The sequence below is a fragment of the Meleagris gallopavo genome, chromosome 1 (assembly GCF_000146605.3).
Source record: "Meleagris gallopavo isolate NT-WF06-2002-E0010 breed Aviagen turkey brand Nicholas breeding stock chromosome 1, Turkey_5.1, whole genome shotgun sequence".
NCBI lineage: Eukaryota > Metazoa > Chordata > Aves > Galliformes > Phasianidae > Meleagris > Meleagris gallopavo.
This window is the reverse complement of record NC_015011.2, coordinates 17,964,103-17,989,910: the sequence shown is the minus strand read 5'-3', so window position 1 is coordinate 17,989,910 and position 25,808 is coordinate 17,964,103. Positions and strand designations below refer to the sequence as shown.

Here is a 25,808-nt window from a genome sequence, read left to right as displayed (position 1 = left end):
TTTTTTTCCCCCTCTTCTAATTAAGTATGAAAAGTGGGTGATATTTCAGGTGACATTACATTTCAGGTCTAAAACTTCCAAAGTAGGAAATACTTACTTTCACAGTTGGGTTGACAATCTAAGTCTTGCTTCCTGTTTGAGTTACCCTATACTGGCTCTGTACTCCTTTTCTTGAATTGTTCCCCCTGTTGCTGGCCATCATTGTCCTTTATAATAGCTGCCTAACCCTGTGAATAAGTTACAGTTTTTCACAGCAAACATTACAGTGTTTCTCCTATTCATTATTGCTTGATTCTGTAGTACAAATACCATCATTTTGGTGTAATCTCTTGATCTTGTGTTGTTAAAGAGGTGTCCAAGATGTGATTGTTTTATGCAGAACAAAGTCAGTTTTAGTATTTGTGTCCTTGAAAAAATATTGAATAACTAGGATTTTGGAGGTATATACTTAAGGGAAAAGTAAATAAAATACTTAATCTTCAGTATTTTGGAAACACACACTGAGACCCTTTGTAAATTAGCATAACATTTATGCAGGTATTTTGTTAAGTGGAAGCAAATAGTTTGAAGTATGTAGATACTTTCATTTTTAGTTTCTGTTTCTACATTATGTATATGTAGTGCCTGAAATTAAGAAAGCATTTGAAATGCTATATCAGTGCAGAAACAATACATATAGTTATTGTTTCATAATTTATCCACTAGAACTTCATAAAGATAATGTAATGCTGTCATGGTATACTAGTCACAGGAATATTCGTGGCCTCTAAAATGAAATATGGACCAGAAGAATAACTGAAGAGGGAGTGGTGAAACACAGTGTAACCAGAAGGGAACATTTAGGGAAGAGTTTGAGACAGTGTCAGTTTGTATTCATGGATGTTGCTGCTTAATCATGTATGTGGTGTGAGAGTTTCTGGGTTTTAGTGCGTTGATTTTTCTCTGCCTTCTAAAGTTTCTAAGCACGGGGACAAGAATAAGAAATATTACTTAAAGTTCAACATTAGAAAAAGCATTGAGTAATACTTTGAGGCTCAGTGTTACAACAGAATTGAAGCCATGTAAATCCAGATATCTGTTAGCTATTTATACTTGAATATACGTGCATGTGTATTTTCACACAACGATGTGGAAATACTTTAATTACAGGAGAACCCGATGTTGCCTTATGGTTGTACCTAATAATTAGATGGTGGAACCACCTAGATGTAAAGCAGAAGAGGATATAAGCAGTCGTCATTCACTTCGCTGATGATTTTTGTAGGACTGATTAACTTCAGAACTTTTTCTGATACATGTAGGAATCATCTTTTGAAGTCAGCCTAGTTTTTTCTTCACTAAAAGCATAATTTTACCCAAACCAGAAAAAGAGTACAAGAGTGATTGCTAGCTTTGCCTCAATGCTATTTAAAACCAACAGTAATGATAATAAAAGGTACAGTGGCTTTAGAGCTTGTGTTCAAGCCCGTTAATTTTGACTTTGGTTGCCTTACTAATAATAAGTACATGTATATAAGTAAATACTACTTTTTAATTGGTTGTAGAAGTAAGTTTTCATTAAAAAAAAAAAGGTAACTTGTGTATCTGACAATAAAAGTCAGATGTGACTGATTTCTGAGAGTCAGCCCTCCCTCCTCGTCCTTATGGTGGAAAGGATGTCTCATATTTAAACACTTTCTTTTTGCAAGAGGAATAGAGGAAAAAACAATAGATATAATTTCCTTCTTTTTTGTCTTTATTTCACATATGCAGAACAATGACGATTAAAATAGAAATTAGAACGCTAGATATTTTGTTCAGGTGCATGGTTAGCATCCTGTGATCCTCTGAGTGTTTGATTTATGGTTAGGAGGATTCCGAATTCATTACCTGAATTTAACAGTAATAAAACTTCAAAACATTTTAAGTGGTGGTGTTTGGTTGTTTTTTGTTTTTTCCCCCTTCAATTCTTCTATGTTTCACCAACTGTGTGAACTTTGTTTTTGTGACAGTTACAGAAGTGGTGCATCTTTCAAGTACTGTACAAATATAAGAATTTCAGTAGGAACTGTTTGAAGAATGATTTCCTGTAATTTTTTTTATTCAGTAGTCCAAGTTACTGAATGCACAAGAATTAGTAAATTAAGTTTTCTCCTATTACAGAGAAAAGGTAGTTTTACTTGTTTCTTTAGGTTGGTACTTTGATGCGAATTTAGCTTTTGAGAAAATAGTTAAAAATCATAGGTAGTATGGTTGTGACAGATACAAAAAAAAAAAGTACAGAAAAATACTTTTAACACTTGAAAAGTTATGACTACATAAGTTATTTGTATAGGAAGTGGTGAAAGTATATGTGATTTAGTGAGAGTACTAAGGAAGTTTTCCTTAGTAGCAGCGTTTTGTTGCTGCTGTTACTGCTGGGTTTTGTTTTAGTTAGTTAATTTTGTTCGTTTTGTTATCCAAAAGTTTGAAAGGTCACAAAGTTAATTGTTATGCTAGGAACTAATTACCTGGTTATAACTAATCAGGAATTGGCCAGAATTAATGTAGTTTTTCTTAACGCTTAAGTTTAGCACTAATGTCCAGAGAAACTTTTCTCAGCTGCTTGTGCAAGTAGAGATACAGATGCTCAGTTTCATAATCTTTTGAAGCATGGAAAAGTGTTTCCTAAATGTTCAGTCAAGTAACCTGAAGACACTTTGAGACTTCAGAAAGTGTACCTGTGAATAAAATCTGTATTATTAGATCTTCTGAGAATCTGAAAAAGAGATTGTACAGGACAAATCTATTAGATAGATTTTTAAAACGTAAAACTTTGATGCATCTCTAGAAGCTGAAGATTTCATGCACAGAGCTAGGAGGAATAGATGGCAAGTCCCCAAGAAGTCCCCCCAAGAATTCATTCCAACTCCCAAAATAGAAACTTCTGTAGCTTTTTTTACTTTGTTTTTCTGTTAATTCTCTTCCAATTAGTGTCAGTGGAATCACTATTACCATCTGTAGCTGTCTATTTTTGCCCCCTGCTTCCAGTGAGTCTCACTGTGTTCTGCGGAACTTCACTGAGCAAGATTTAAAAGTTAAACTGCTCTCGATATTGAGTCTCCTCAGTAACAATTTATTCAATTTAGAGTTCTTGTGTTTTGTTTTGACAGCTTTTAAAAACATATCTGCAATATTTGTATTTGAATATAGGGATATTTTATGTGCACAGCAAACTGAGACTTCATTTTATTGTCCGTGGGTATACTGATTGGCATTTTAGTGATCCTAAGTACAGTTTTATGCTGGTCTTTTGTATGTGGCTTTAATACAGCCGTGATTGGTAAAGGAAGATACAAAATTACAGGTTGATGAAACTGGAGGCTCATGGGCGATATAGTAAAATACTACATTTAATGTATTATTAAAAATGATTGGTTTTAGTGGGTGTTTGGTCTTACTGATTCTTGTGTGAAGACTTCGGCTAGAGTTACTATAGTAATACTGGAAAAATAATGTGCTTAGCTTTAGTATGGAAATTTTCTCTCTGATTTATATTTTTAAAACTTGAGGACAGAGAGATTCTGTAGAAGTCTTAAGACATTAGAGTACTTAAAACTCTGTGAGGTTAGAAAGCAAGTGTGGTCTGCGGAGCTGTTGGAGGTGATTAATAGAAAAGTGGCAGTTTTCCTGTGTGAAACTGCTGCATGGTTAGTCACCAGAGATGCTGTTTTCACTCTTTCTTGTAACTGTCATAGCTGCCACTGTGACATGTAGCTGAAACTGGGAGAGGAAGGCAGTTGTGAGTAGGAAGGAGGAAGCTGTGACTTTGCTAGTATGACAGCAGCAAATTTCTTGGGTTGGGAAAAATATATTAGGTACTTAGCTTAAAGGAAAAAAAAAAAAAAAGGAAGAAGAAACACAGGACTAAATTTTACAGTTCACAACCTATTTCTCTTTGACCAGTGCATTGAGCACCACTGTTGGCAGATTAGCATGGAGCAATAGATTAAAAAGAAAGATCTCACTGAAGACACTGCATATTAACTTTCACTTTAACTTACATTAATTTAGTCTGTCTGACGTTTTCAAAATGAAACAGTTTTTTCTGATCCTTTAAATCCTTTTGTTGTTTTTGTAAGCGTGTTGTAATTAATGCTGTAATTTACCTTCAGATAGACTATAGTTTCAGGCTTCGAAAGCTGGTGTTGGAAAGCTTCCATTGAAAAAGTACCTCTCTCTTTTTAAAGATAAGCAGGGGATTGTAGGCTGCTTTTCCATTGTGTTTGTACTGCACGTGGCAGTGCTTTATAGTTGGATACAAATGGGACTGGAGAAGGGTACTGTATCAGCTTTCCCATTTGTCTGTGGCACCAATACAGCAGTTCTGAAAAATGTTCTTATACCTAGTTTTGGAATGTGAGGAGTATAAAGAGTATGTCTGGTGGTGTAGAGCATCCAAAAGGCTGCAGTGGTCAGAGTTGCTTGAGAAAATGGCTGGTCTGGGGTGTCAGTTCATGTATTGTTACTGTCAGTTTTATCAGCTTGAAACTGAGTACCTCTGTTGTAAGACCAGTACCTAACATGCCAGGAAACACCACTGGGTCTGCTCTGAGTTCAGCATAGTTGTGTTAATTGTTTAAATATTTAGAAAGGAAAATGTTTAGTATTTAACATGATCCACTTCACAAAGCTTCTTGGGCATTTCGTGTTAACAAATTCCCTTTTATTTAGGAAACACGGACAGCAAGGACAGTTCTGATCTCTTTTGCTTTCTTTCTGTGATCACTGTAGCTGTGACTTTTTTTCTGAGACACATAAGGTCAGTTACGATTGAGGAGGTGACACTTCTGGTATTATCTTCCAAATATGTGTTCCTACATTCCCATCACTGTGAGATCTCTGAAATAATAATCTTAGTTTCTTTGGCAGTCCCAAAAGAGATGTATACAGTAGAGGAAAAAAAAGCCTGTTCAGTGTAATGAGCCTTCTCAGTTATTTCTAAAGATAAATCACTATGGGATTTTGTGTAGTTCTGGGAGGTGTACCTTTCTCTACAAGTCTCACTTCTTTCTGGGGAATCTGACAGTGCTACCAGTTAGTCCTGTCTTGTGCAAGTCAGATCCTGCAAAACTACTAACTCTTCTAACAGATCTCTCTTACTTACCCTGAATAAATAAGGTTTTTGTGTATGTTATGGTTTTTTTTTGTTTTGTTTTGTTTTCGACACTCTTCAATAATTTAACATCTCTTGGGGCGGTGCGGTGTGAGTGGAATGTACAGCAAACTCCTTAAAGACCTCGAAGGATTTAAAAAATTGTTTGAGAAACTAGTTTCAAACATTCAGACTTCGATTCTAGCTCATGTAGTAGAAAGAGGCTAGTTAAAGTTTGGTACATAACACGTGCTTAATTTCATGTGAGCGTTCAAGTTCAGCGTAGCTGAATGTATCTTAGTGAGCACGAGGCAGATTCTTTCCTGGTGGGGAAGCTGTGTCAAGAATGGGAGCCTCAAAAAGCATTAATTGCCTGTGCTACTTCTAGGGTTCTGCAGCAGAAGGTGTATCCTGTCTTATTTTTTCCAAATGGTTGTATCGTCTGTCATCTAAAGTGTTTTGGACAGTACAAGTCTTCATGGAAGCATCTGACTAAGCAAAAAGCTGATCACAGGGCTATGCTATAGTTAGTGGGGTTTTAGGGTATAGCAGCAGATATAATGTCTTGTTGTGTCATTCAGATAATCTGCTTTGTGGAGGCTCTTCATGTGGAAAACATCTGACCTCTGTATTTTGAGAAATGAACAGGTGATTTGCAGTGTTTGCTACTGCTGAAGCCTGGTGTCTAAATGAAATACAAGCAGCCAGTGTTCGGTTTTATTTGGAGCGTAGGAAGAGAATAGTAGATTGCTACAGCTTGCTAGGTAGTTTTTGCAGTGAATTACCTTCTATTTGTTTGTATTTCGAGAGCTGAATATCTTCTGCAGGCATCTCTCCTGAGCTTATTCTAACACTTCACTATCATAATTATCTTAGAAAAGAATGGCTCATTATGTGAATGGGAAAATGTACGCGAAGCTGTAATTAAAGATGTTTGGTTAGTCTTGCCACATCTGATGGGCATCTTGCCAATGCGCTTTGCTTCATATAGAGTTATGATTCTGAGATCTCTCCAAGTATATACTTGGCTGATGTTTTGTCTTGTTTCAGTATGTTTTGCTGTTTCCAAGAGAGTGACATGGCGGTAATTTTTCTGTGTGTGTGGTGGTTGATTGGCTGTTGTTTGTTTTTAAGTATATATTTTTTTTAATACATTGTATAATTAACTGTTTCTGTTGTGTATAATGTTTATTATGGTCACAGCAAGGTCTTTTTTTTGTGTGTGTAGTACATTCTCTTAAGTCAGCAAAAGACTTCAACAGGCTTTCTAAGCTTCCTTTAAGTTAAGTTAGAATTTATCAAGAATACTGAAGAAACAAAGGACACAGTGACATTGTATTTTGAAGATCTGTGTTGGCACTGGCTGTACCCTGTGATGACTGGAAGTTCTGTAGCTACATTTAGGATAGCCTTGAGAAGACCTACTGCACCTTACCTTGTACATAGCAAAAACTAGCTAGGGACAGATGCCCTTTGGTTAAATCAGGGTAGACTTGCATGCATGTTTGTTGGAGAAATACCATGCAAGCTTCCAAAGTATTCTTAAAATTATCATTTTATTCTAGGCTTCTCACGACTTTACAGTTTGTTTAGGTATTTGAAAACATTTCTTCTGACTCTTAGCTGAGATACTGCTTCATTCTCGATACTTAAAGGGAAAAACTGAAAAATAGTCATATGTGCATGCTTAAAATTTTTATTTAAATGTCTAGTGGTAGTGTTCTACAAATCAGACACCTCCCTTGAACTTAATTTTGTTTGGTTTGGTGTTACATTCAACTGGACAATCTTCGATAACTATGGTTATGCATTGTATAATTTTCTTACAGGAAATACTGACGGAAGAATTATCAGATTTATGTTTATTCATATTATCCTTTCTGTAACTGTTTTACATCCAGCTCAGGGGAGATCCTTTTCTGTCTCTGGCTCACCCTTTGCCCCCAAGGGAATGAACAACCCTCCTAATAGTACAGGTAGTTGGTGCCTTGGGACATCTCGTGTTAATTTTGCAAAGGCATTAGTATCATACAAAGACAAACTTCTACAGCCACCAAGGGTTTTCTGTACTTTTTAAAGATGTATTGTCTCTGAAATAAACTACTAATTTTGTGTGAAGATATTGTCAAGCTTTATTTTTATTTTCAATAAGAAAATTATTCTAAAATGCACATTAGAATTTATTCTCTGCCTTAAACTGGGATTGTTCTTGAGAAAATAGATGGTCATGAAAAAACTTCCATCCTTTAGGATCGGTTAGCATTAAAGTACCTTAATATATTTGATAGAAGTATGGTATCAAGCCAACCTATTTGATTATAGTCTACTGCTACGAGATAATTGTACTGGAAGTGATGTAATTGATTGAAATTAGTGACGATTGTTGCTGTTGCTTCATGATTCATTTGTATATGTATGCCTGATATTTAACTTCCATAGATAAATATGTTTTTGCTGGAAAAAATACAATATCAATTTTTCTATATTTTAGATTAAATAAGATTATGAATCAGGTGGCCATTCAGCGGAAGAAGCAGTTTGTTGAACGAGTGCACAGTTACTGGTTGCTTAAAAGACTGTCTAGGAATGGTGTTCCTCTTTTGAGAAGGCTACAGTCCAGTTTGCAGTCACAACGAAACACACAACAGGTACGTGACGTGGGAAGAAAAAAATTTAACAGGAAACATAGCACCAAGTAAAAACTTAGTCTTATTCAACACTGACTAAAAGCTTTACCTTATGTTTAATGTCTAGTTACAAATTGAGGTCACAGTATTTATTTAAATCTTTTAAATTGTGATATGTATATATCACAATTATATTATACATATATATTTCTATAAGATAGCCTTATGTTTTACTAAAGGTTTTACAAAAATGTTCACTAAAACTATCCTAATTACACTGGTCAGATTTTGTTCCTTGACTAGATTTATGCTTTTTGGAAATAATTTTTCAGTGTCCTGTGAGTTTGAAAGATTAAATAAAAGAAACTGTATTTCTGAAATACATTAAAAGATTCAAAGCAAATTTCTTCTTCGACATTAAGAAAACCAGTTATTTTATGGAGTAAGGGTTAAACATAAATTTATGGTGTTCAAGTTTGAACCTTAGTGTCTGTATTGTTTGGTAATAACAGAACTAAGAACAAGATATGAAGTTCAAGGATCTGTTGGTTCAACTTCTAGATTCACTTTTGGCACAGTTCAGTGGAGTTACAGACAAGCATAAGTTCATACTGAAGCTTTATTCTAATAAAATGCATTCTATCTAAAAAAAAAAATTCTTAAAGCTGCGTGCATTTACCAGTCAAAATTTCTGAAAGCGATTTCAAGATGTCAAGTGGAAGGTATTTGTGATCCCAGTGTAATGCTTGTTTACTAGAACAAATTTGATGGGAGAAGAAGCATTCCATAGTTTCAAATTACTTCTTAATGACTGTGCATAAGAGCTCAGTAATGATATGCTTTTGAGGGTGATGATATATCAGTGAGCAGCGCTAAACTCCAAAGATCTTGGCTTATGTAACACCTCACCTGCTGGAGGAACAAGGAAACCTCTGAAAGAATCATTTATACTGTCACTTCTTTCTCTGCTTAGAATATCATGACAGGTATTGGAGTTTAAATAACTTGCAACCCCTATTTTTTTTTTTCAGTACTTAAATAATTTTTCAGTAAAAATAAAGTGTGAAAGTTGAGCTGTTGCTGCTATTGTAAGGTTGTTTGAAGCTGCTCTTTGGAAAGTAGAAGTTAAAAGTGCTGCTGATTAAAGTCATATCTGCAGTGAAGATTTTAGTAAGAACAATGGTTGCAGTCACAAAATGGTGTTGGCTGGCTTATGAATAATAGCAGAAACGTTAATAAAACTGTTGATCAAGATGCAACGCTGTCACATTAATTCTTGTTAAGTTTGGCTCTTGTTAAGTTACAGTCTCTGTAAGGAGTGAGGCTGTCCCCATATATTCACATTCAGCATGAGTGATTTGTTGGTACAGTGACAGTGTTCCTACTGATACATATTGGTAACATTCCTTTGTGGTGGGAGATGATGCTGAAGATGAGATCTCAATTGATACATGATCTGTATGTCTTAGAAATGTGTCCCTCTTAGCATTAACAAGTGTTGGTTTTAGCTTTTCTAGACAATACAGTGCTTTGCGTTCAGTTGATGAAACGTCACAGTTTCTGAATTTAACTTCTGTCTTTTCTGGGTTTGGTATAGAAAGACTTGGAGGAAAACTTATTTAATGAGAAAGTCATATAAAGATCTGCTTGTCAGAAAGCTTTTGTGAAGTAAAATTTTTAAAATAAACATTTATTCAGAATTTTCACTAGACAGTGGAAACTAATACTCCAACAACTCTTTTCAGCTTTCCTGAATTCGTTTTAATTGAGGCATGTGTTATATATCAGGTAATGAAGTGTAAAGGGGATTGGTGTCAGCTAGTGTAACTGTAAACATTACTCTGCATAGCAGTGATGCAAAATTGGAGGAAGGGAGGGTTTGTAAGCTTAACAAAAAAAACAAGCAAGGTGCTGTTGATGTTTTGGGTCACATGAGCAGATATAAATGTACCTTAGCAAATAATTTATTTGCTTATGTTTGTCTGTACCAGATGAAACAACTGATTCAATTAAAAATACTTAAAATATATTTAATTGTGACTGCACCTTCATATTTAGCTAAGTATTTAAGTTTCAAATGAACTATGTCAGACTTGCTCTAACAGAGCTGTGTTCTTCTCTTGCTGTATTTAGGTTTCCTGACCCACCTAAAAACTAGTGTGTTTTTGTTGACTTTCAGTGGGATCAGCTCCCTAATCTGATGAATTATGCAATTACACAGGGCAAAAGAGCAGACTATTATATGGCTGCAAGAAAACAGACAACAAGCCTTCTACTTTTAGCAGGAACCAGAGCTAAATTTCAGTTTTTAAAAACAGTTAAAAACTATGGGGAAAAAAAGAAAGTATAAATATGTCAATTAACAGTTGTTGGGTTTTTTTGTTTGTTTGTTTGTTTTCCCACATATACAGGATCTGCACTCACAGATTAAGGGTTATGCAAAAGTGGCATTGTGGCAGTGCAAACATCCTGATTCATTGAGTCTCTTGAAATTTTAAGGAACTGAAAACGTGAATAATAATATTTGTACTGCTGTCAAAATTGGAAATGTTACGACCTTCAGCAGTTAAATTATTACTTGTCTAAGACTGTGAGTTGTAATAGACATTGGGATGTAGAAAGTTGTAGTTACAACTTTTCAATTATGTTTTTTGAAAAGAGAAATGAGCTTTTGTTACTAGGTCACTGTACTAGTATACAGAGCTAGTTGGCAGGTAAAAGATTTTCAGTCTGAATGAAGTCAGAGATTTGGATAAAACTGACTTCGTAGCTTCCATAGCTACTTGTTTTTCATTTTCCAAGATGTATAAAGATTGGGCAGCACTCACATGTCTATTAACTATTTTTAAGCTGCCATTTTTTTTGCAGTTTTATTTTTAGAACCTTCTGTCTGAAAAATTGCATAAAGTTCCTTTACAGGACTATAATTTCATTCTATTAGGGATGCTTTTGCTATGAGTGTCACAGTTTGTAATGCGTGGCTATTGTTCACCTGTTCAGCCAGTTTTCCTTAGTCTTCTGTCTTCTAGTTTTTTTATAACTGAAGTTATAACTGAAGTTTTTTTTATAACTTTTTTTTTTTTTTAAAACCATCAGAAGAAAGATACTACATATATATTCCATTATGCTATACAAGCAGACAAAGCTATCCATTTCTTCCTGGGATTCTTAGTTAGGATATTCACTTAAAATATAATAATTCTCTAAAGCATGCTTATTTTCTGTATTTGGTACTAGTATCAGGACTTGTACTTCTTCACAGCCTTGTTTCTGGTGAATTATAACTATTTAACATTGTAATTATTATTCCAATGTTCTATCTTTTCTTATGAAAAATAGTAAAAACAAACAAGAAAGGCTGTTTTCTGCGTGTGCAGAACAAACTAAGTACTACAGTGCTACAGGTATTTATGGACAGGTTGTCCAGTTCAGTACTGATATATTGTTACACTGCCTATTTGTAGTACTATTTGAAGTTATTTGAGAAACTGCTTTTCATTTCCTGTATTCAGGAGTCATAATGGTCTTGTTGCTGTTAGAAACGTGCTCTAACATTGCTAGAAGTGGCAGAGGTGGACTGTGTTGAGCACAGGGAGAACTTTGTTTTCCCAGGTTTATGTGATATTTCTGGAGAAGCTGGTGATATTAGAATGGAATAGATCGGTTGGAAGGAACCTGCAAAGACCATCAGGTGCCTGACTACTTCAGGACTAGTTCTCCTGGTTTGGGTTTTGATGTAACAATACCATATCTGATTTTGCAGCTTCTTATACTGTTGGGTTGTTATTTGCTATATTGCTTTTCTTATGTAAATAATCTTCATTATAGGGCTGCTTTTCAGTTATATAAATTTTCCTTTCAGCTAGACAGTTGAAAAATAGAACTGTATTATGAACATTATTGCCAAGTGCTCTATTAAAAAAAATAAATAAAATTCATCTTTGCTGTGACTACATTTCTGGAATTGTATAAAACTAGCTTATAGAAAGTGAATGGTTGTTTTCAATTCCTGAAGATCTTTTGATTCTTTTCTTAGAGAGAAGATGATGAAGAAATGCAAGCCTTAAAAGAAAAACTGAAGTACTGGCAAAGGCTGCGTCATGATCTTGAAAGGGCACGCTTATTGATTGAACTAATACGTAAGCGTGAAAAATTAAAAAGAGAACAGGTAAATGGAGTAATTTTAATTTGGTGAAAACTTAGTCATCTTTTCTTCAGAAAGTATTCTCATGCAGTTTTTGCAATACAAAGGTTATGCTGTTTGTGTATGTACTCACACACAAGCTGATTAAAATGTATACAACTACTTAACAAGCCATTCAGCTGTATTTTCAAAGTTGTTTGATTTCTGAAGAGCTGTAGCAAAATTAATCATCACGTTTTCCCAGAAAGCCTTTACTGAGTAGCACTTTTTCATTTTTCAGACAAATGAGTGAACACTGCATCTAATTCATAGGACATTACAGAGTTAACATAGCTGGGGTTAAGATGTGAGGAAGTGATTCTGCAGAAAGATAACCTTTTTATATAGAAACTGTGAAAGTAACAAGTTCGCCGGTAGAATCTTTAATTGTTCTTTTTTTGAAATTCATTTTGTGTGTTTCTATTATTTATATATTCATACCATTGATGTGTGATAAGAATTTCGTTTTGCCATATTAAAAGTATTTCAGTGTTGACAACTGAAGCTTAATTTTAAACATGTTACTTTTAAATTCTTAATTTTTTTGGCTTGCCAAATATGAATCTATTCTTATTTAACAGCGTTTCAAATAAAGAATTGACATTAAAAATGCTGCCAAACTCATTGTAAATAAAATAAAAACTTGAGCTAGGAAGCTAAGTTAAAACTGAGTCTGCAACAGAGGAGTAAGAATAATTTCTCATTAGCTGAAAACATGTCATACCAATTCAAAGTGATGATGCTGGAAGTAATATTAAGATGTAGAAATATTAGTTTTGAAAACTTATTTTCTTTTATATTTCAGCTGAAGCACTGTTTATATAGTGTTCCACATCTAATATTTTACTGCTTCAAGACAACTTACGTTAGAACAGTATTTTAATAAGTATGCAATTATTTATTTTTCGTTACTTTTTTAGGTCAAAATTGAGCAGGTTGCTATGGAACTTCAGCTTACTCCATTCACTGTCCTTCTTCGATCAGTCCTGGATCAGCTGCAGGAAAAGGATTCTGCTCGTATATTTGCTCAGCCAGTGAACCTTAAAGAGGTATGTTTTAAGCTTAATTTTTTTTAGTGTTTTCTTATGTTTAGCTATGACTTGGTGGCACCACGAGTAGAAGAAGCAAATTATTGCATCATGTAATTGGTAGCACTGTTACCTTCTAACCTCCATTCTGATGCCTTTTGTTTTGTAACTCCCTACTATGAAATTATGTTCATATACCAGTGTAATTTCTGGTGAATACTTGTGCAGAATGAAGTGGCAGTATTCTATACTAATAATACTTAATTCCTGCTAAGTGATTATTTGATGTAGCAAATTTGAACAGTGTCTTAGAAATTGAAATGTGGATGCTGTGTTCTTACTTGGAGGTAAAATTCCTTTTCATTTACCTTGAAAATAGATATAGATATTATATATATATATGTATAGAATATGTTATATATAGTCTCTCTATATATACATATATTTGCATTTATATTTGCATATGCACATGACATTTATATATTATACATTTATACATGTATAAATGCATTTATATACCTACATATATGCATATGCATACATGAATTCTAAAAATGAGTCGTTTCAGCATTTGGTAGTAGAGCTGTGATTTGTTATATAGGATACAAAGTCATGTAATATGTTGGTATGTAAATGTTTACAGTCTCAAGATACAGTGTTCCCAGCTATATTTTGCATTTATTTATTTGGGCTGTTATTTTCTTAAAACACGCAGAACAGTTAATAGCTGATATTACTTTATCAAGAAAATTTTATTGTGCTTTTACCCACTGTTTTAAATATTTATTCAAAGGTTCCAGACTATTTGGATCATATTAAACATCCTATGGATTTCTCTACCATGCGAAAACGGTTAGATGCTCAAGGCTATAAAAACCTCAGTGAATTTGAAGAAGACTTCAATCTTATCATAGATAACTGTATGAAGTACAATGCAAAAGACACAATATTCTATAGAGCTGCAGTGCGGTTAAGAGATCAAGGAGGTGTAGTTCTCAGGCAAGCTAGGAGAGATGCTGAAGGAATTGGTTATGATAATGAAACTGGAATGCACTTACCTGAACGGCCTAAACTTGAGTCACCACAGCCTTTCTCTTGGGAAGATGGTAAGAAGTTTTTTGAATTATTTTTAAAACCTGCATTTTTGGCTCATCACATTCCATGCAAATGTTTGTAATTATAGCTCTTCAGATTATTCACCATGATTCTTTTTCTCCACTGCAAACATTTCTTTAAAGATAAAGTTGATTATTTTCAACTAGATCTATCATTGGAAAGCACTGTCTTCCAGATTCTTACTTTGACAGTGTTAAAGCCTAATTTGACAAGTTACATGAAAAAGGTTTTTAAGTTGAATGCCTTATTTTACATGTTATATATGGTCATAGGACATGGAAGATGACTACCAGCATGCATAAATTTCAGTGCATTCTTAAATAACCTATTCAGTTCTAACAGTCAAGGACACTTGCAATGCTGGGAATTAAAATGACATCTCTTAGACATACGTGCTGGTTTTCTGAGTTTTTGAAATTGAAGGAGAATAGTTGACATTCTTTTTACATTAGTTTAATCTTGGTCTGTTCCTTGACAAGAAGGAGATCACATAATGGGGTAGAAAAGGTTAATTGTCTTTTTTCTAACCTTGCTCTATTACTTGTCTTTCTTGAGAAAAATACCACTCAAGAACTGTAGCAATATTGCACAGTAGGAACTTACACCAGTGTAGGTTTTACACTGAAGATAGTGAAGCTAACTAATACTGTAATCTAAGTAGCTTTTGATAACATTTTTTAATGCCAGCATATGATTTTTTGTTTGTTTGTTTACTTACTCATTTTTCCTGTTGGAATTTTATGTGGAAACATTAAACACATTTTGAATTATACGTGTTTTGACTTAAGTTGATAGGTTACTGAATCCTGCAAACCGAGTGCATATGTCCTTGGAAGAACAGCTGAGGGAATTGCTAGAAAAACTTGATCTTACCTGTGCAATGAAATCCAGTGGGTCAAGGAGCAAAAGAGCAAAGCTGTTAAAGAAAGAAATCAGCAGTATTCGCAACAAGTTAAGTCAGCAACACAACCAAGCTCCTCAAATAGAATCAGGTATTGGAAGTTTTGAAGAAGAAAGTGCAGCACTAGAACAAGATGGAGAAGAAGAAGGTAAGATTTTTAAACCGTGTTTTAATTAGTACTAGTAGTTCTTCAGTAAGGTGCTCTAATCATGTGAATTAAACAGAATACTTGAATATTTCATTTTTAAATGGACAGATAACTACTTATGTACAATAAATTTTTAAGAATATGAGAATGATCCCTTTAATGAAAACCTCCTTTCACAATAGCAAGGCTTTTTAAAAATCTGGATATTAAAGAAGGTAAAATACAAACAATCTGATCAAAAAAAGGAATTGAGAATGTCTGAGTGGAAAGCATCTTCATACTTTACAAATCCACTTAAATGCCAAAAATATATACTGGGGATCATGTGAGCCTAAGTCAACAGTGCTGAGTATGCTGGCTGTTGTACTGCATTTTCTAGCTTTTCTATCCTCTCCTCTGCTAAGACTCTGGAAGGGCGGAGTTTGGAGAGTAGATTTGTTTGTATGTTTGTTTGTTTCCCTTTTAATAATAGTAGCTACCTATTGATTGGGGTCATCAAACTTGATGTTGTTGAATTAAGGCACCTAAATCTAACCAGCCCTTTCCCTTGTGCCTTTCTTCCTCCTCAAAACAATGGTTTCAGAACTATATCAGCTCTTTGCTAGGCCCCACTGATTTCATTAAGAACAGCTTGCTAGAAACACCTAACCATGTATTACAATTCACTGTTGTATTCGATTCTTCTATTTTAACCTAAGTTACAGAGTTAAAAGGATGCAATCAAATCCAGTTTGCAAAATAAATTGAAGTTTTGAGTTTTTGTTTCTTGGTCAGCTCTTCTTTGAAAAGCTAACCTATTTTTATTTAGGATCATTATAGATGTATTTCATTTTGAATAACAGTATTGAGTGGGGGGAGGAAAGAGCGAAAGGGAAAGTGCAAGTGTGTTTAGTAAAAAAAAAAACAAACAAAACAGTCTGGTGCAGATTAATGCTGTCAGCATATTTGAGAGGTAAAGCGAATAAAAAGACTGTCCTTAACTGCCATTCAAACAATAACTTAGTGTTTGTTTCTTGCTGTGGTTAAGAATGATTTTCAGATATATCATTCGCTTGAGATTTGAGTGACAGCAATTAAAAAAAAAAATTAATTGTAGCTGAATCAACATATGACTTATCCTGTTCTGAAGCTGTTAGAAATTCTTAGGATGTTCTGTGGTATTTTATTTATTTTAGCCTCTTTCAAGCAATGTTGCCTCTGAATATAGTGATTTAGGAATTTAATGTACTTTGTCATAGAAGTACGCTAACTTCTAGCTTAACATTTTCATTACACAGCCCTTAACTTCTGCAGCTAATGTGCAAATACTAGTCCTAAAAGTGAGCAGTAACTGTTTTTGTATTTTATAATGGATATATATATATATATATATATGTATATAAAAAGGCATGATCCAGAGTTGATTGACATTGCTTTTACAGTTACAGTGAAGAGTAGTTAGCTATCAGTTCAAGCTGCAGTTTTGAAGTGGAAAGAGGAAAGAGAACAAATTTCTAAAAAAAAGAGAGAGGGACCATTAGAATCCTCTGCCCAGGATCTTTATGGGAGCTGACTTTAGAAATGCTGTGAATTATCTGTCATTTTACAATTCTGTTTTCAGTTTCTGATTATGTGAGAAACCTGGTAGCAGAATAATCCAGTGAAATTTATTTTTTCATGTCTGAATAGTCTTTTTTTTCTTCAGTGCGTAAATCTTTCTGAGAATCTTCTCTTAACTATAATTGTGAGAAAATTAGAATTTGTTCAAAAATGACAGTGACATTGAATATTCTAAACCATGGGCTTTTTTAAATTAGCACTTCATTAAGTAACATAATTCAACACTAAATTTAATTCTGAATGTTTTTTACCAGTTGTAATACTTGTACACTTTCAAAGGATGAGAGTGTAGTCGCACTATTTGTTAAGCACTATATTTTTAATATGAACTGTGCTATTGTACAGATGTACCTTAAATGATGTGGCACTTCCACCCCTAGAGTTGTTTAGAGTAAGCATTGCTAAACCAAAGCACAAAAAAGTAATATTTAATCCTCTACATATAGAGGATTTAAACCCTTGTTGTTACATCTTGCTATGTCATCTTTCATCAGGTGACACAAAATTAATTAAATTTTAAAATTTCATTTGACAGTGTAAACATTACATTGGTGTCACATAGTTGTTCTTACAGAATAAGCATCATCTTTTGTCTTATTTCAGTTCTTAAAAGATCATTGTGGGAACTATAAAGATTTTAAGGTCTCTGTTTCAGCAGGTTGGGTAGTCCTCTTGCTTTTATTTAGGAATGTTACAACAACAATAGAATGCTTATTTTCTTTCCCATCATTTGAGATGAGAAATTGAAACTTGTTCTATATGCTCACATTTATGTCTCTCCATTGTTTTCTCTCAGTGTAAAATTATTTAAATAAACTGGGAAAGGATAATGGGAAAAAAGGGGAAGGGATGAAAGAAAATTAGTAGAGGATGTCTTTTCTGTTTTGCATCAGGTCTACACTGTAACGTCTGTATTTGCCAGCTAGTGTCTAGTAAAGCTGCAAGACTTTGGGAGTGGGGCATTTTCTTTGTTTGGGGGGCTTTTTTTTTTTTTTTGAGGGTTTTTGGTTTTTTGGGGTCTTTTTTTTTTTGTAAATAAAACTATTAGTCAAAACTGTAAAGCAGCTTTGCAGAAATTGCCTTTCGTAAATTTTGTATTGCCCTTGTATTGCCACTCTGGTAGATCAGGTTACAGGTACAATTTTTTAAACAATTAGCTGATTAAAATTTGTCATAGGCAGGTAAGGTGTATATAAAAAAAATTGTATAATGTATTTTATCAAATATTTTACTTGAATGGCAGTGTAAGTGCATTTTAACATAATCATCCACCACCCCAACTTTCTAATTAAAAAAAAAACAAGTTTTCTTAGTTAATGAAACTAACATAACTGCATGAGAAGTAAGAAGTACCAAGCGTAAATTGTTAACACCAACTATAAATACCTACTTTTCTATCCGTGTTACATACCCAGTATAAAAGTAGGAACTACTAACTAGGACAGATTGTTGTTAGTCAAGAATTGTTTTTAAAATGTTATGCTTTGTTTCCAAACAACAATTTATTTGGTGGGCTGCACATTTATAGTGAGTTTTATAATAGACTTTATAACTACAAGTTTTCAAAAATCACACTCTATTTATAATTTTTTCAGGAGATAAATCTCCCCCTAAACTTGAACCATCAGATGCATTACCTCTTCCTTCAAACTTGGAGACTAATTCAGAACCACCAACCCTCAAACCAGTAGAACTCAATCCAGAGCAGAGTAAGCTTTACAAAAGAGTAAAATTTGATAATGAATTATATAGCACTTGCATTCAGAAAGAAATAAATGGACACACTCCAGAACACTTACTTGACAGTAATCTCAATGAGTCGACTGTTTCTGCTGTAGCTGAGTCATCAACTGATGTAAACAGACGTACATCCATTCTCTTCTGCAAATCGAAAAGTATAAGCCCCCAAAAGTCTGCAAAGAACACTGAAACCCAGCCAACTTCTCCACAGCTAGGGACCAAAACCTTTTTGTCTGTAGTCCTTCCAAGGTTGGAGACACTTCTGCACCCAAGGAAAAGATCAAGGAGTGCTTGTGGAGATTCTGAGGTTGATGATGAGTCCCCTGTAAAGCGCTTGGATACAGGTAAATGTTACAAAACTTCTTTGAATGGATGCATCTCAAAAGTTAACATACCTGTAATTGTTAATCTTCAGATTCTAGCACAAGTATTTCCCTCACAGTTGAGTAATCAGATGTAGCTGTAGTTCAGAAAATTAATGAATAATTTTTATGTTAGCATTTGGACTTAGTGAACCAAGTTTTCCTTTTTCACAGTTTTCATTTTGGCAATGGTATCTTTTAAGTTTACATGTCTGTGTGGGTGATGTTTTTTACTTTTATTCTGATTCCCTTTTGTTGCATCCAATGGGAAATATGAATCAGCTGTTGTTTTTGTTTGTTTTTGTTTTTATTTTTTTAATTCCCTCTTAAAAGGAAATTTCATGTGATGTCAAAACTAGGGTTTTTACAAGGAACATGGAAGATGTGTGTTCCATATATGACTTCATTTTGCTGTGTTACTCTGAGCACATTTTCACAGTGGGAAACTGATGATAGAGTATGAAGTGCTTTGTACAACCATGTATTTTATGGAAGTGTTAAAATCCCAAATGATAATGATTTTTCCTGTGCTTCACTTTTGAAGTCTGTGCACTTCAAATAGATAAAGAATAAATGCAACATTGTACTCCTAACAAGACTTATCTAAACAACCTTTGTATAACAAAGCTATTTTGGTTGTGCAGTGCAATTAATTGTGACTCAGAAAACCTAGCCTGTATGTTGTAGGTACTTGAATAAAGCCTTATTCGAGGAGGAACAGCAACATAAGGAAATTACATAAGTGTATTTCCTTAATGCTATACATGGCACTTCTGATGGCTTTTATACTATGTTCTGAAATGAGCACTGTGTTCTATTGTTAGATTGAAAAGGCCATATGTAGATATGAGAAGAGCATGCAATTTTTCTGGCTTTGAATGAAAGACATAGGAATGTACTAAGAACTTCTGTTGTGAAGATGCAAGTTTTTGTTCTTAATGATCAAACAAGAAGGGAAAATATTCAAATGCTAGAAAAATAGAATGTGAAAATAATAAGATGTGATACAGTGGTGTTAAGCTTATATTTTTGTTTATTTTCCCTCATTGGAAAATCTTTGCTTGCATTCCTTTCTTTGAAAGCTTGGAAAGAGCCTATAGGTCTGATCCAGACTTCAGTTCTGAAGAAGGAATTGCGTGTAGGCAGGGCAATAAGATAAGTGTATAAAACATTGTTAATGATGCAAAAAGCTTTGATTTCCAAATATTCAAATTTGCTACTCTTTGATCTGAGACACTAATATTATATATCTTTCTACGGATTGTATTTTATCACCTGCACAGTGAATCATTTTATGTTAGATCATGCAAGGAGCTAGTCCTAAGCTTGAAACTTTTATTTTAAGCATTTTTAAGTGAGTTTTTTTAAGGAAGACTGACTTCATTCTTTAAATAAGTAAATCAGTCTGCTTGACTGCATTTAAAATCTATCATGTTCTTTTTCTCTCTGTGGAGTACATATATGTAGGACAAATATGCTTTTAATTATGTTTTAAAAAAAAAAATCCAAAAATTTTGTTGTTGTTGTCGTCGTTTTTTTTGGTATATCCTCCTAATTTTATTACACTTTCCATTTCAGAATTTCCAGGCTGTTGTTTGGTTGTCTGTTTTTCAGTTTTCTTGATTTTTTTTTTTTTTAATTGTAATATATAGATCAGTGATAGGAATAAAATCCAAAAAGGTGGGTTTTTTTTATTTTACTATTTAAAAAAAAAATCTGTAGAATCTTCCTGAAAGTAATGCAAATATGCATGGAAGTTATTTTCACCTGAAAGTATTTTAGTTTTCTTTAAAAGTACATGTTTTCTTTGAAGTATACGCTGTTCCTTCAAATGTGCCAACTTGTTAAATCTTGTTCATGTGCTGCTTTTTTCATTTGGAACCAAAAATTTTGCTTTTCCATCATAGATTTTTCTCCTTGCATTATTTTCAAACATACCTTCATAGTAAGTTGTGCAATTTGCAATTGACAATTATTTTGAGCTACAGTTTAGCAAAAAATCAGCATAAATCTTATCTGCTTTTTAAGATATAATATTAGTTAATTATTTTATTTTTGCGTATGCAAGCTGTTGTAGATTTATGCAGATGTCTGTGTTCTGGTAAGATTCAAAAGAAATAAGATGAAGTATACAGTAATACAACCTCTCTTTTTTATTTATTTTTTTTCACTGAATTCTAATTTATTACTACTGTAAAGAATGTTATTCTTTGAAAGAATTCAGCATGAAATGACTCTTTTCCTTTCAAGGACATGGCATAACAGATAAGGCTTACTTCAGGCTCCTTATGCACATTCTTGCAGTTGGTACCTTCATGAGCAATCACTGTAACTTCAGTTATTATTGCACTGTGTAGTTTACTGGTATGAATGTTAAATATCCATAAGAACTGAATATACAAGGCTTTGAAACACTGATCTCTAGAAACAATAACTGACCAAATGCTGCACCCAAGCTGCTGGGTGCATATCAGATTTACTTTCTCTGTCCTTCGTTTCTGATATGGTGGATTGTTTTGCTCTCTTCCCTACTCCCTGCACATTATTTAGGGATGCCTTTTTTTGTCACTCTCCTTGTATTCAGGAGCCCTCCTTTTATGTCACTCTTAAGTTTTCTTGCATGAGGTTCAGAACAAGCCTCCAAAGCTTGCCTAGATAGGTGAAACCATGCCTACTTTGTCTGATACGGCCATATTCTCATAAACTGCCATTTACTGTTCTCTCCAGAAGTACAGTTGAGGCTGGTCTACTTGCTGGTTAGTTTAAAGAAAGAAAAATACGGATCTGTTTCTACTCTAGCTTTATTTCTAGCATTTGTCAGAAATAACTGGTTATTGCACAGCATTACTTAATCCTTCTAGAAGGACCAAAGGCTGTCTTTAATATTCTGACCTTCTTTTTTATATGAATCATTTTAAAAAAAAACATTAAACAGTAGTTTTCTTCTAGGGCATTATCCCATGGATATGTAATGCATCTTTTTTCATAGCTGCTATGTGGAAATTGAAAATTACGTAACAAGGAAATGTATTTTAAAATGTTTGATATATGCTTGAGGCATCTTCTTATTGCTTTGTATAGTATCTAACAATGTCAAAAAGAGAAGTTTTACTTAGGAAATTTTGGTCACACTGGAGATCACTGTAATTCTTGAAGTTCAGACATGTCAAATCTTAACTGCAAATTAAATGACCTTTATGAAGTACTTACATCATACGTGCCATATATTTTGTTGTAAAGCTGAATCCTTTTCAACAGGTTGGGTTAGCATCCGAAAATTGATTGGAAAATAATAGCTTTATTAACCACTTGAAAGTTTGCTTTTATCAGTTATCAATTAATGAATGTAATTCTGATAAACTGAAACATTAACTGTTCCAAGATACGTTTTAATTATAAAATGGTAAATCAAGTTCAGATTAAATTTTCAAGTTGGTCTTGGTTTAATCAGTCAACTTTCATAAATGTAGGGTAATAATTTATACTAATTTATACTTACTGTTTTCACCCTCTTTTTTTTTTTTTTTTTAAGCAGAAGCAGACTATGCAAAATTTACCATTGTAAAACCATCACTTGAAGTTATCACAGATTTAAGGTTGCAAATAATGACTATTATAGTTCAGTACAGTAATTTTCTGGTATTTCTTAACTAGATAACAGTAATACGGTATTTTAGTGTAAGTTCAGTTACTCAGTATTCTTCACACTCGCCACTACACAGATTTTCTCAGGACATTGAAACAAACACAAGCATGAATTCAAGTATGAATGCAGCAAAAAGCACAGATTCGAAATTGAATGGGGAAACTGTCATTTTGCAGTATGTACTTTGCATGTAGTTGTCAGTATACAGCAAACATGATTACGCCTATTAAATCTGCTAGCAAGTGTTGACCTTCGTTTCTGCCTGGTCATTAAAAAATGCTCTTTAGCAGATAAGAATTGTCTTGAAGTAACCTGTATTTGAATTCCACTTGTACTTGATACATTTTTTTTTTAATTGTAGCGATGAGCATTGTTACTCAATTTTTTTTTATGTAATAAGGACAGATTATGTTTGGAGTAAAATCAGAACGCAGGTTATTTCTTGGATTCTTCAACATATTTCTGTTATATCTTTGACTCTGGAACACAAGTCAACTGGGTTACGAGTCAGTCTTCTTCTGTGTAGAATTCTATCACCATTCTGTAAATGGGAGAAAATAATAAAACTAATGCATATCTAAGAACTTAACTGAAACTTTAAACAACATTCTAAGCTAGAGATGGCTTGGTGGAAAAAAAAAATAGATCAGATAACAGAACTGTTGAAGTCTAGTTAACATACACACTGTCATTCTTGTCTTGAAGAGTAAAAGTCAGTAACTTGTCTAGATGTGAGTAATTTTAATCCTCTTATGCATTGAATTATGCCTACTTTTTTTTCTTTAAATGCATACAGATTGCTTCCTGTAAAATCTGAAACTTAGATATTTAAACATTTAGTGATGTCCAAAATCTTCAACTGCCTGCTGAAAGTGTCAGGCTTTTTAAGGTATATGTTCGAAGAAACATATTCCAGTTCGAGGACTGTGTAAGCTTGGAAGGAATTATCCCCTTTCCTGTTAAGTTTATCAGTGTACAAACTACAGGAGCTCAACTGCTTAGATGTCAGGATAGAATTATGCACAGCAACGTGTAAGTACCAAGCAGGCTGAGAAAGCTAAATTGGACTAAAATACTACCAAAATTATTGGGGAAAATGTGTATTTCTTAAAGGGGGCTTTGGGGGAGGGTGAAGAGTGTTTATGTCTTAACATGTCTTACATCCACTAAAGCGTTAGAGAAGAATTCTGACAGTCCTACTGAATCTTTTGTTAATTTAATTTCTTGAAAATTTTTAAGAAATAGGATAGTATTTTTAATACACATACGACGAAGAAAGTTTGTAAGTCAGGAGAGAAGGAATGCAGACTACTTAAACCTGTTAAGAATTGCATGAACATTTAAAAGAATAAATTCTCCTTTTGACTGATGGCACTTTAAGATCCTTATTAAATTCCTCACAATGAAAAACTGTTTGCTTATGTGTTGATTAAACTTCCTCTTCGAATAGTTTATGAGCATTGTAGTCAAGAGCAGTGAGACTTGATGAACAACTGGATAAACGTTCTGTATCGGTGAAGTGAGTTAAAGTGTGCAGTTAAGAAGATTTATTTGGGTTTAAGACTCATCATTCTCCTTGAAAGCACTATCTTTTGGATTATTTTAAATATACTAATTATTAGCACCCAACTCACAATTGTTTTCTAAGATTAGTATAACTGAATTTTCTGTAATAGTAGTAAAAAAAAAAATAAATTCTAAATGCTCTTCTTGTTTTTTCTTGATGCTGTTGAAATTATGGGAGAGTTTTTCTGTGTTTCACTTTTTTTGGACTGCTTAGCTCATTTCTTCTCCTAGGCTTTGCCTTTTAAAAGATGAAATGTAAGAGCCCCCTGTGTGCTTCATCTGTGGCATATAACACTAATTCATTTTTTTTTCTGTGTGTTGCAAACAATGAGATAAGAACTGTGAAGTCTGTTGAATATATTAAAAAAAAAAAAGTAAAATAATAATAATAATAATAAAAAGTGGAGATCCATTTTATGCTTATAAATTAAGCATAACACTTGCCTTGGTGGTGGTGCTCTGTGTAAATGACCTTCCTTAAAATTTCAGACTTTGATATTATGAAGATCTTTGTACTGGGAATGTGCGGTACTGGAGTTCATCAAATTAGCATCTCAGAGATGAGCCTTATCTTTGACCCTTTTTGGACATACTTGCCTGCAGGTCTGGATTAAGAGATGAAATGAACAATCATAAAAATGAATACAGTGCCTCCAACACTAACTTCAGACAGTGAACATGTAAGGGAGAAATACGTGTGCCTTAAGGCTTGTTCTAGTATGACTGGAGAGAAGGTTCCCATAATATGACATAAAATGTTTGACTGTAATATGAAAATCTCTCTCTCGTTCCCTGTCCCTCTCTTCCCCCACACACACCTGTATTGTTTTTTGCTTCCTTCATGTCCTTTGGGGATGACAAAATTGTATGGTTATGTGCATAAAGAGATGCTTTCCATAAAGAGGGATTATGGAATTTGGCATTATGTACTCTCTTACTGTATCATATATGCCCTCTGAATCTGTCCCTGCTGAGATGTACTTTTATGTCTAGTTTGGTTTTTAAATCAGTTGGTTATGTGTTACTGCTTCTTTTTTTTCTTTTTCCAGCACAATGGTTTATATTCACCTGAAGTAGAAAACAAAAAAATAAATACTGAACTCATAAATTATGAATTCTCCATCTTGATACATTTCTAGCCTTTTCTGTTCTGATAGAGCAAACTTCAGTGTTCAGGAGCATCTTAGTGTTTTATCAGCCTTCAGTCATTCCCTTTATTACACAGTTTTTCTGTGCCCATATGTTTTTCTAAACTAACAGTCCTCTACAATGACTTGGATGGCACCCTGTCACTGTGGAGTGCTGACTTAAATACTCTACAAAATAGAGGTGCAAAGGGAAGATGAGTGATTAGTTTCTGCTGTGGCAGTACCGTAAGCAGAAATAAGAATTGGAAGTAAAAGGAAACTCGTGTTTGAAGGCTCTTTCTGTGAAGAAAAATTTGTTTAGGAAATTGTTAGTGGCAGTTACATGATATCCTCTCAGAGTTGTTAAGTGAATTCATCAAAAGCTCCTAAAAAGAGTTTGACTTCAGCCTTTCAAGTCAGACCTCAGGCAAGATTTTTTTCTTTTCACTTCGAAATGCCAACTAGGAAATAGGGATTCTTTGAGCCAAGTAGAAATAAAATAGAACGAAATTGAAGAAATGATACAGTACTTGAATTGTGAATTTATGTTTGTGTATACTTTTAAAATGGAAAAAAATGTGTAAACATTTCTACAGATACAGTGATTGGCAACTGGCACTGATGCTCCATGCTATGGGAAAATATGATGTTA

The 25,808-nt window shown here is 33.7% G+C and overlaps 1 protein-coding gene across 7 annotated transcripts in view; it reads left to right on the top strand.

Annotated features, from left to right (window-relative positions):
• Positions 1–25,808, top strand: part of BRD1 (bromodomain containing 1) — a 58,240-nt gene that overhangs the window by 9,154 nt on the left and 23,278 nt on the right. For 5 of the 7 annotated variants that reach the window (XM_019611994.2, XM_019611981.2, XM_019612001.2 and 2 more), the window contains exons 3-8: positions 7,605–7,761; positions 11,777–11,908; positions 12,844–12,972; positions 13,745–14,057; positions 14,856–15,116; positions 18,311–18,799. In XM_019611994.2, coding sequence (XP_019467539.1) covers positions 7,605–7,761; positions 11,777–11,908; positions 12,844–12,972; positions 13,745–14,057; positions 14,856–15,116; positions 18,311–18,799 — 1,481 coding nt within the window. The remainder of the gene's footprint in view (positions 1–7,604; positions 7,762–11,776; positions 11,909–12,843; positions 12,973–13,744; positions 14,058–14,855; positions 15,117–18,310; positions 18,800–25,808) is intronic. The other 2 variants (XM_010728950.3, XM_010728956.3) reach the window with 2 other exon arrangements.